Source organism: Macadamia integrifolia, chromosome 5 (assembly GCF_013358625.1).
Source record: "Macadamia integrifolia cultivar HAES 741 chromosome 5, SCU_Mint_v3, whole genome shotgun sequence".
Lineage (NCBI taxonomy): Eukaryota > Viridiplantae > Streptophyta > Magnoliopsida > Proteales > Proteaceae > Macadamia > Macadamia integrifolia.
In genome coordinates, this window is record NC_056561.1 from 37,118,307 (window position 1) to 37,129,736 (window position 11,430).

Consider the following 11,430-nt stretch of genomic DNA (forward strand, 5'->3'; position numbering starts at 1 on the left):
TTGATTTGTACAAATTGTATCTTGAAATTAACACTCATAATCTGAAGGCATCTTTAAATCTATCCATAGAATGCATTTCTAGCGTTCAAAACACTTGCTAGTTAAGGAGCAAGTAGTTGGAAGGAGCTCAAAAGGAATCAAGACCCAGAAACCTAGGGACTCAATCATATGGATATGTAGAATACAAGATTCCAATCCAAAGATGAAAACAAGCTAAACGAATATTAAATTTCAAGTGAGTAAAGAAAATTCCATACTATTAGAAAATAATCTTCCTTGGGCTTTGTCAACAACCTGTCAATCTCGCTCTAGTTTAAATTCTAGGTCTCTCTCCTCATGGTTTGGGATATCTACCACATGTCCTCTCTTCCCCAAAGAATGATCTGATCATACATCAGACTTTTCCAATGTGTTTTTTATAATTTAAAAGGTTAAATGGACAATCATATTGCAAACCAAGTTTATAAAAAAGCCAAAATATAATGGTTGAATTGTATTCTTCTAATCAAAATTCTTTATTTTTTATTTTTTATTTTATTTATTTATTTTGTCTTCTACACTTTTGTGATGGTGTGATCTTTGATCATATTGTACTATCACATTTTCCATGACTTAAAATTCTAATTGAATTGCTATTAACCAATCAGATATTCAAAAATATTAAAACATTATGATTTAATCATGTCCTTCCAATTGAAATCGTTTAAAGTTATTAATGATGTGATCTAAAATCACACGGTACCATCATGTTTACTATTATTTAAAATGCCATATGAACGACCATTGATCTAAATCAAAAGTTAAAAAAATGTAAAATCGTGCCGTGGGACCATATCCTTCAAATTAAAATCTTTTGATATATTTATTTTTTGGTATGTAATCTTTTTGATAGATATAGAAACGAATGGAATTTTGATCATTTCATTATCATCATCATTTGTTAACATGTACCCAACACTGTTTGTGCCTGATACCCCAAACATAGATTTTTAAACATTAGGTACTTTAAACATAAATACCTAAACATTCGGTACCTTAAATGTAATTATTTTATTTTATTTTATTTTATTTGTTGAAAACCTTAAATGTAAATTTACCAAAAGAAGAACATTAGTCATAGAAACCATGGGACACAATTTTCATCATCCACATCCATTGATATTATAGGTCTATCATTGCTTTTTTTTTTTTTTTAATAACTATTGGTTTTGTTTGTAACAAACTCACAATATTGCTCAAGTACATAATTTTTTTGTCTAATCTTGGTTTTTGTTCTAAACCTACAAATGAAGTGGTCATACTTATAAGACACGGGTATTGGCAAAGAGAAAATCATTTTATAATTCTAATTCCTACAATGATGTACATTCACTCATTTCTTATCAATGAAATTTCATTTTCTTTGTACTAGAAAAATAAATAAATAACCCTTAAGCATAGGTCGTGGCAACTCTGCCAGTAGGTAGCAAGGGTCTCAAGAGGTCATAGGATTGACTCTCCTGCTACACACTAGGGAGAGGGTTGGGGTTTATAGTTTAATTAATTATTTTTTTTCTTTTTTTTTCTTTTTTTAGGGATGCTGGTGCTGCTGGTGCTGTTTAATACTTCCGTTTATTAAAAAATAAAAATTCTTCCAAGCTTCAGTTTATTTTCATTTACAAACGGGACAATGAAACAAATCCCTATTTACTCAAGAAAAACCATATGCAAAAATCACAGATCTTTCCTGTAACAGGTGAAACTAAAATATTCATGATCAGATAACCTACTTAGTGAGGTGTTGTTGACTTTACATTTTCAGTAGCCAGAGGCTTGAAGTTGAAATGACCACTTAGTCCTCGTCCCCTAGCAAGATGTTCAAGCTCTTCAAATTTATGCTTAAGAAGTTCCAATTCTCCAGCCATCTCTTCATCTTTTTGCCTCATTGGCTGAACATTGAAAGAAATAAAATTAGTACATGTCAAGGAGATAAATGGACTAACCCTTTTAAGACAAGACAATGGTCCTAACAAGGTGTTTAGGTTAAGTGTATTTAACTTCAAACATTCATAGTAACAGGTCATAGGATCTATTTGTTTCTACCTACTTTATGCAAAAGAAATGCAAGTAACTCCCAAGAAGAAAGTACAAGTAGTAAATGATGGAAAGAAATAGGGCAAATGTTAGCTACAATGACCAAAGTCATGCTCTGCTTCCAAAGGTACATACATCAAGTTCAAGTCTTACCCCATGATAAATTACTGTGTTATTGTAGCTTTGATAGAACAAAGCTATAAAGTAATTTTTCCCTATGTTATCTCTATGATAAATTGACTGTCATTCAGGTGATCTGATGCTTGCTGCATTATATCAGCAAAACAATAGATTTAAACCTTCCACAGACAACTTTCTACATCATCAATCAGAAGAACGTAAGCAGATACAATAACTGGGTCTTGGATTAGGACATCGTCATGAGCAGTGCCATGGATGTGGAGATTCCCCTGTTAAACCCACAAGTGTTTAGGTATAAATGTCGCTTTTGTACTAAGGAGAGTTGCCAGAATTCAAACATAGCCCACAGGGTAAACCCATTCTGGCCCTTGGGAGAGTGCTGGACTCACCCTTCCTAGTTTATCAAAATCCTGTGGATATGGTGGGTGGGCGAGTGGGTGAGCTGGGTTGGGATGGGGAAAATAGAATAGTCTGGGACTCTGAGAGGACAAGGTAGATAGAGGCCTCCTTTAGACTTCAATGGTAAAACAATCTATATTTGTGTCTCTCTCTAGTTTGAGGCTTTTGTAGAATCTTGGGTTTTTAAGAGAACCGCAAGAAAATAAAAAAGAGACGCTTGATACATTGAATGGTGTTACCAAGGATTATAGTATCAGTATTGGTCGCTGTATTGGTCAGATAAATTTAAGATACATATCGGAAGGTATCGTATCGTATTGGAGATATGCTAAGATATTCACATAAATGGACAGGAAACACATTTTTTTAAATTTTTGCATAAAAAACAGTAAAACAAAGCTATATATATTTTACATGTATCAAGCATAAACACTAAAATAGAGAACATCGTACTGAAAGATGAGCGTATTCAATTGAAATTGTTCAAAATGATAAGGTTACTTACATGTAGTAATGGTCTATTGTCGACTTTCAACAAAATTTTAAAATCTATGAACAAATTGATGCAATGCTTTTGTTTGCTTTACCTAAATCTACTCAAACATAGCAAAAAAAGAAGTAAAACAAACTTAATTTTTTTATCTTGCCATCCAGCTTCTTATAAAAAATACTATTAGAACACTGCAAATAGAATGACAGTGACTTGAGCAATTATGACATTAGATATAATGTTCAATTTTGTGGAAGGATCAACACACTTGGCTTGTCGCAAAGACAAACAACATTAAATGGAAATGATGACACTAGTTGTGAGGATTATTATAGAAATTAAGAATTAAATGGAATGGAGAATCAAACGAAAAAACACTTACGTAGCTGCAAGGACTTTGCAAATATAAATTCAAGGAGATGATCAACATGACGATTCCATAATTCATGACAAAAAGAATATGAAAGAATGGTAAATCAAGATTGTGAGATCTGTTGGGTAAAAGTGCAGTTGTGCTTCAAATTTTGGAAACATAAGTATTGTCAGTGAGAAGAATAAGCTTTGTTTCGAAAGTGAAATGGGTTTCGTAGATATGTATCTTAAGTATCAATGAGTATCAGTTGCATATTGGTTCAATATGATTCAATAGGAACCGATACCCATGTAATTCAATTGCTAGGGGCTCAATTGTACGTATCAAGGGTATCAGTATCTATTGATGAGTAATAGAGCGTATCGTCTACGATACGCTTTGATACATAGAAAATTTTTAAAATACATGTACCGTATAGGTGTCGACTGATACCGATAAGTATCGGCCGATACTGTACGATGTTTAAGATACTTATCACAGGGGTATCGTCTCGTATCGTATCGGAGATACTTTAAACCATGTGTACGATACACATTGATACTTTAAATCATGGGAGTCACTCAGGATGCCTAAATCTTGTGTAGTTTCTAGAGTGGAAGGGTGTGGAATATTGCAGCTTCTGGTTTGAGAAAAATGGGAGTTTGAAAGAAACTTAATGCTATAATAGAAGGATACAGGTTTACAAAAATGAGATATGGGGAAGAATAACTCTCTAGACAAGGAAGGTGTGTTTAAATTGAATGATTTTGCAGGTTGTATAGCCAGTGTTGTTTCCTGTTCGATTTAATGTATTTTCTGGTGACGTTTACTTCTGGAATCCTTTTTGCTTGTCTTGACGTTGACGCTTCTCTCTTGTTCTAATAACCCATCGGAAAGGGGGATAAAACAAGAATTTGCTTCGAGAGTAGAGGAGGAAGAAATTTTTTATTTGCAGCCCAAGGGGGGAGAGCGAGGAAGTGGGGGGGAAAAAAAAAAAGAAGAAGAAGAAGAAGAAGGAAAAAAGAGGAACAGCATGATGAAGAATAATAAAGATAAATTTAACATCTAAAATAACACAATTTCATTACCGTTGGCATATATTTTAAAATAAAATAGAAAACATAGCTAACAAAAGGAAGACTTTGTGAAGGAGAGAAAGAGGTTTGCAAAAGCCGGGAAAGTAATAGTTTCTCATTCAAAGAGAGAGAGAAAGACAAGAGAGATCCTTGATATTCAGTTATCCTCAGTGAAATCTTTCCCAAAACCAGAAATCTAATCCTCTATCAGAAAATACTTTAAAGTTTGAAATTTTCTAGATTGGAAATTCTTTTAAGCATTTATTTGTTTTCTACACAATTTAGGAAGTCATCAAAGTCTTTTTTCTGAAAACATGAGAATGCAAGGACTAGACTTCAGTTCATGCAGGTAAATGCATGGTTTAAATTATCTCCGATACGATATGATACCTTCCGATACATATCTTAAATTTAGCTGACTGATACTAATACTTTAATCCTTGATCTTTAGCATATCTTAGCGTATTTCCGATACGATATGATACCTATATGTACCTCAAATTTAGCCGACCGATACGGTGACCAAAACTTTAATCCTTGGGTAAATGTAAAAGAAAATTCATCTATAGGATGTTTGATATAAAATGATAATGAGGAAATAGAAATGATTCAATGACCTAAAGCAAAAGAGAATTTTGAAATATTACCTCTAATTCCTGGCTGCGTAATTCCTCCTTTCTAGCCTCTGATCTAGCACTTCTTTGCACCTCAAAGACCACAACACCTCCCGCAACCTAAATGAATGACAGCACATCGTAGAACATCATTTTAGTATACAGATTAGACTCAGGTTGTCTAAGAAACATACAGAAAAGGGAATACTGATTTATGGACAGTAAGAAACCATCATCTCCCATGTATTTTTGTACTTATGGCATGCATGCAGGGTTAGGAACCAGGATCCAGCATTCCTAGAATATTTACCAGGAAAACACAGTATGCATGCTTTCAGCTCATCCATATATGTTTCTTATCATTCATATGGAACATAATTGACTGTGAATAGATTGTTAGGATTGCCAAACTAGTCAAAAGTTCCCTTGGTATGTGATACACATAAACGGGGAAGTTGTTTCTTCCACCCTATGCAGTCCTAGGTATTGCTCAACCATAAGTTACACAGAGGCTTAAAGGAAGGAATGCAGGGACTCCGAAAACCTAAAGTTTAGTTCTACAAAAATTTATAGAATTGCATGGCACAACTATAGCATATGTTACGCATATGAGCTCATGTGCACACATATTTCTTCACTAGGTACACTAGAAATCATATTTGCTGATGATCAACCCTCGCCATCCCAACCCCCACCACCCGCACCAAATGCACTAAGTATTCCACACTTAGAAATGAAAATACAATTTTATGCAGAAAAGCAAATGCATTTATGAACTAACATTTAAGAATACACATAAGTACACTAGCATTTCAATTTATACAACAGTTTCTTATACAGGTGACCTAAAAAGTATATATAGGCATGAAGCATACCGAGAACACAAATAGTTCCCCAATAAGATCAGCAGCATCTTCAACAGCTTTCTCCTCATTCAAAGGGCGGATCTCAACTTCAGTTGCATGACCATAGAAGCGTCTTTGCACATTTGTTTGGAACCGATGATTTGCCTGACCCCAGCAGATGTGTTAGGGAAAAACTCTTGAACTAGCAAAATTACACTCCAAATTAAAATGGCTAAATTTGAGGATATATCAGCATCAGAGCTTATTTGTTGCAGGTATTAGTTATTAAAGTATCAAAATTAGCAAAAACATATATATGGATAGAGAGAAGAGAGAACAACTGTAACAAGAATGCTTCAATTTCCAAAATTAGGTTGTATTGGACAGGATGTTGGGCACTAACTGGTCACTTCTATTTAGTCAAAACATGTGATTAGAAGTTTCTTGTTTTCAACTGTTACTTTGAACAACAACTGAAGAAGTCTAATCCAACCATTCGAGGTCGAAGAATGAATAATATTCTCGGGTATGAAATTGAGGAAACATTGAATGAACTGTAAGGTGAAGCAAACTGAGAGAGAGACAGGATCTGTAATAGATGAAAAACAGACCACCTGGTAAAAATAATGCCAGCATATCTTGGAACAAACTCGTAATCATTCAGTCATCCCCACAAATTCACTATAAAGTCTCTGAAACTGTTCATAGAAACTTGTTTGACCTGTGATCAACAAACAACTGGTCCTAGCAAACTTTGATCCATGCCATCAATGTCAACAAATAAAAGGATAAGATGAATTCATAAAACATATAAATAGGCTACGGTCGCATAACCCTCCAGCAGAATTACTCCATAATTCAACAGCCAAGGCATAAAATCAATCCAAACCCAAAGAAAGATCAACAAACATCATCTTAATATAATGTAAAATGACTGAAATAAAATTTCTTCAATAACCAACAAATGATTAGAAGTAAAGGAACGATAAATGGATAAAAAGTTAGGGGAGAAGGACCTGGGCAAAATTGATAATCAACTGGCGGAACCTGGGATGCAATCCAGCCTCTTTCTTGAGCCTATTAGCGATGGGTTTACATAGTGTCTTCAAGGCGAGGGTTTCGAGCTTCAGGAGAGGAAGGACCATAACTCCTGCTCTACTGGGTATTTAGTTTGAATTAAATGAGCACCACCTGCTCGATCTTTGGGCTCTATGAATAAGATAGCTTCAATTATACCGAAAAAAAAAGACAATTCAATTCTACCAAAAGAAAAATAAGATAGCTTCAAGAGCTAAATAGATGAAAATAAAGTGAGCGACCGTTGTGCTTCCAATTTGAGGTGGGGTTTTCTTGACAAGTAAGAAAGCCGTGAGAACCACGGCATCGAATCTGCTAAGTAGGTCATCAGGGATTCTCCGGAGCTGGCATTGACCTTCATCACAAGTTCACAATGCAAAGAATAATAGTGAAAGGTTTTTTCTGAATATGAGGTGTTGGCAATGCCATTATAGGGTGGGGGAGTTTCTTCTTCCCGGTAGGGTGGTTCCTACATGAGTGCGGGGTCAATGAGAATATCCCTGAAAGCATCATCAACAGGAGTGGAATTTCATCTTTCGTAAGGGACAGATCAGTCATTTTGTGAGGGTTTGTATTTGGGCATATGAACCATGCTCCCGAGTAGGCTCGTTTTCCCCTTTTAATTTGCTAGGCTACTTGGTTGCATGCTCATTGCGCCAATGTAGGGACCAACCAGGGAAGTTACACAACCATCCAACCACAATAATAGGGTGGTCTTTTCGCCACCTCTTGTGTCTGGGTAGTGATCTTTTTCTCATTTATATTCATTTTTTTCAGGGAAGAGAAAAATAATCAAAGGGAAGAAGAAAGAACGCTACCTAATTACGTGCACTCGTGCCTACACACAGTGGAGCAAAAAGACCATGCTGCTTTGCATTGAAGATGGTTGGGTACGTCTTTCCATTGGCCATGGGTGTTGGCATGTATCTGTGTGATTAGGTAGATTTATCGTGCCTTAAAAGGGAATATGAACTATGTCCAAGAACACAACGTACGTTAGCGCTTCATTGAGTCTATCTCTCCCTTTTCCCAATAAAATGGAATATCTACTTTCTATTGTGGGAGGAGAGATATAGACTCAGGAAGCACTCACGTACGCTATGCTAAAACTACTTCTCATAATAAAATATTAAGAAAAGGAATGGTCCCTTGTCATGTTCTCTACACTCAGACATAGCGAGGCGTGAAAAGACTGCTCTCCCCCTGAACCGCCTCCACTTGCCCTCCCATTAGCCTGTACATTCCTACAATAGCCACGTGACCAAGGATCATTCTATTTCCCTAAAATATTTTATTTGTGATGGCATTTCCTACGCCACTGTTATGAGAGCCTTTTCCTAATATTATGGAAAGGGTTTTTTTTGAACTTAAGGTGTATAAATTACAGTTGCACACATTTCATATTTTATTCATTATTTATCGAGAAAGAAAAATTAATAAAAAATAAAACGATTAATTACATGGACACCGTAATATGGCCAGATTGTTTGATACTTCAAAAGTTTGAATTTTTTTTTTGATTTAAGTAGTGGATGAAGGATTCCCTTTCATCCATCTTTCATTTAAAGATCCTTCAACTAAATTGACAACAAGAGCAACCACCCTCAACGAAAAAGATAAAGCAAACATAGGTTGGACGAGGGGGTTTCTCGGCCAAGAAAACAACCGGTAGAGGGATGGTGGCGGTTGGGCTTTGATTAGAAGGATTTGGACTATTATTGAAAGTGGGTTGAAAAAGGAGACGTAGAGATGATGAGGAGAAGAGAAGAGGGTTTCTGCCAAAAAAACAAGAAGAGAGAAGAGGAGGGTGGCGGCTTCTCCAACTTCCAAACTTGTCAAAGCCAATGGCCCATTCCACCTCGTCCTAAGACAAATCTAAACCTCCACCATCAGATCAAATCCAACATACAGACATTACCTATATCTTCCCCCCTTCTCTTTAACAAATAACCAATGGCCCATTCCACACGTTGATCAATAACATGGAATATATTATTGGAACGGAAAAACCAACTTTTGTATATTAAGTATATAATAATATAAATATGTTAATAATTATACATAGAGACTTATAGAAATAGTCTATAAAAAGTCTTTCGCCTTTCATTATTTGCATATATACGAAAACTTTGATTTTTTATTTATGCAATGCGTCAAGATCAAACAACCAAGTAACCAATAGTACTAGGTTGGGTTGGATTGAATTGGGTTAAACCTGACCCAATTAGGTCTATCAGGGCTGAATTGGGTTGGATTAAACCTGACATGGTTGGGCCTGGCTGAGACCCCATCCCAACCTAGGGCTGGGTGGCTGGGTACGGCTTGGGTTGAGTTAAGAGAAGGGAAATCAAATATTTGTCATCTTCCTCCATGACATGCTCAATTCCTTCAAATAAACTTCCATGGAATCATCAACTGTAGTGAGGGCTTTCCGGACCAACAACCTTTCAGCACAACCCTCAAAATGCCTTTTTCAATAAGTTTTCTAGGGAGCGGCCCCCTCTCTAATAAGGAACGGCTATCCAATTTTATTGGCATTTCAACAGTGGAAGTTATAGTTTAGTTGTCTGTTTGTGGGTCTGACCTTAGTACTTCATTGGCTCTATCCCATGCATATTGGGGTCTGCTTGGAGAGATCTTGGGTCAAGGTGATGCTACTCGGAGATTTTGGTCGAATTCTACATGTTTTAATCTATTCTATACACTAGAACGAGTCATAGTTTTCGCCCAGGACCAACCTGCCTTGCCAGCAAGAGAGTGGGAGTCTTCCAAGATGACCATGTGGACACACCTGAAACATGGCTTTTCCACTGAACTTTGTGCTTACAGAACCTTGCCTTACGGAAGAAAGTGAAATTCCCCTAATACAATCAATATATTTCCCCTTTCATTTCTGTAGGCTTCGCACATTGCTAAAGGTGTGGAGCACTCCGAATCACGCAATGTGCAAAGCACTCCGAATCACGCTTCGATCTTCAAAGCCAAAGCTCACCTTATAGAATTTATGAGAAGGAAGCTGATTTCAATGTGGAGCAAATGGAACTATCATTGGATTTACAAAAGACGAAACTAAGGCATTCTTTATCCCTAGTTAAAGATGCGTCTAACTTATTAATCTTGTAGTAACTAGGCCTAGGAGGAGTCCAAACTAGCATATTGAAATTTTAAGTATATAAATTAGAAGCAACTGCCGATTGTTGAAGACAAAAGTCTGGGGCGTAAGCCATCACCTCAGGGAATCGCTGAAAATCAACTTCAACTTCGTTTATAACATCAACAGGGGTCACCCTTTTTCACAGAAAGTAGGATCATTACGTATCAGCTGCCATAATACCCAGCATATAAAAGAGGTCAGCCCCAATACTCCTTTTCCAATGCGCTTCTGAGTCATAGAAAGAGCACCCCAACCCTGAATTGCTTAAGGTAAATAAGGGTTGAAGTGGGGAATGTAGGAGAGATGACAATGTGATTGGTTCTTGTAAAACGGAAAGTAGACATGTATGTAGGGTTATCTTGATGTTGCTCTCCTCGTAGTGGAATTGATCCGATTGCCATACTCATCGTCTTTGCACGAACGGTGTCAATTAATGCTTGTGGTGATCTCATTAGGCAAAGTTCCACCCTCCAAATTCAAAAATAGCATTGGATATCCTTAAAGACTCAATCTCAAACTGGAGTGAAAGAATAGAATAGAGAGAGAGTTGGAGTTTTTGAGATTCAATCAAAAAGCATGCTTCGTTGTGGCCAAACCTTGTATTTAATCCTAGAGTGTCTATAATTGCCCTACATGGGCCCACAAATGAACTAGGTCAAGATCCAGTTCTATTAACATCTCCTACTCACCCACACATGGTAGACATATTCAATTGTCTATTCTAGACCATTCTCAAATTATATAGGCATCTTAGTCACCGACTCACCGGTATCATGTAACCATTCGTTGGTAATGGGCAAGTCGTGGACTTGGCCAGCGATGGTGGTTGATATGTTTGAACCAATTGGGTCTCTTTTATGAACCTGAACTGATTCTCTTTTTATTGATTATCTTTTGTGTGCTTCTTTAAAGGACAGAATCTGTCCAACTATAAGTGAGAAAAATTGTAGTGCTTATAATTTATGCAGATAATTCTAGTATTTTTTTAGCTAATATGGAGGATTGAGTTCCTCTGTGGAGCAACATAGTGTCCGGTGCATATCCAATGACTAGAAACGCCTTGACACAGAACCCAAGGTGATCGCATACTGCCCAAGGCATTTTTAGCCGTTGGATGCACGCTGGACACTGTGTTGCACCATAGAGGATCCAAATCCCTAATATGGATTTTTCAACGTACTCTCCAACAATGTATTGTCTGTGACATTT

General features: G+C 36.5%; 1 protein-coding gene across 1 annotated transcript; it reads right to left on the reverse strand.

Annotated features, from left to right (window-relative positions):
- Window positions 1–1,592: 1,592 nt before the first annotated feature.
- On the reverse strand, window positions 1,593–7,543 carry LOC122078864 (OPA3-like protein). Its single transcript, XM_042645044.1, has 4 exons — window positions 7,007–7,543; window positions 6,021–6,155; window positions 5,179–5,265; window positions 1,593–1,928 (listed from the first exon to the last, which is right to left on the reverse strand). Exons 1-4 carry the CDS (start codon window positions 7,133–7,135, stop codon window positions 1,770–1,772), a joined length of 510 nt encoding a protein of 169 aa, XP_042500978.1. The 5' UTR covers window positions 7,136–7,543; the 3' UTR covers window positions 1,593–1,769.
- Window positions 7,544–11,430: the final 3,887 nt, after the last annotated feature.

What these genes read in the sequence shown, in the direction of transcription:
- LOC122078864 (XM_042645044.1), bottom strand. Translation starts at nt 7,135, where the DNA reads ATGGTCCTTCCTCTCCTGAAGCTCGAAACCCTCGCCTTGAAGACACTA. An exon ending in GGGAACTATTTGTGTTCTCG is followed by an intron (nt 5,266 to 6,020) that starts GTATGCTTCATG and finishes TCATTCATTTAG; the next exon opens with GTTGCGGGAGGTGTTGTGGT. An exon ending in TACGCAGCCAGGAATTAGAG is followed by an intron (nt 1,929 to 5,178) that starts GTAATATTTCAA and finishes TTCAATGTTCAG; the next exon opens with CCAATGAGGCAAAAAGATGA.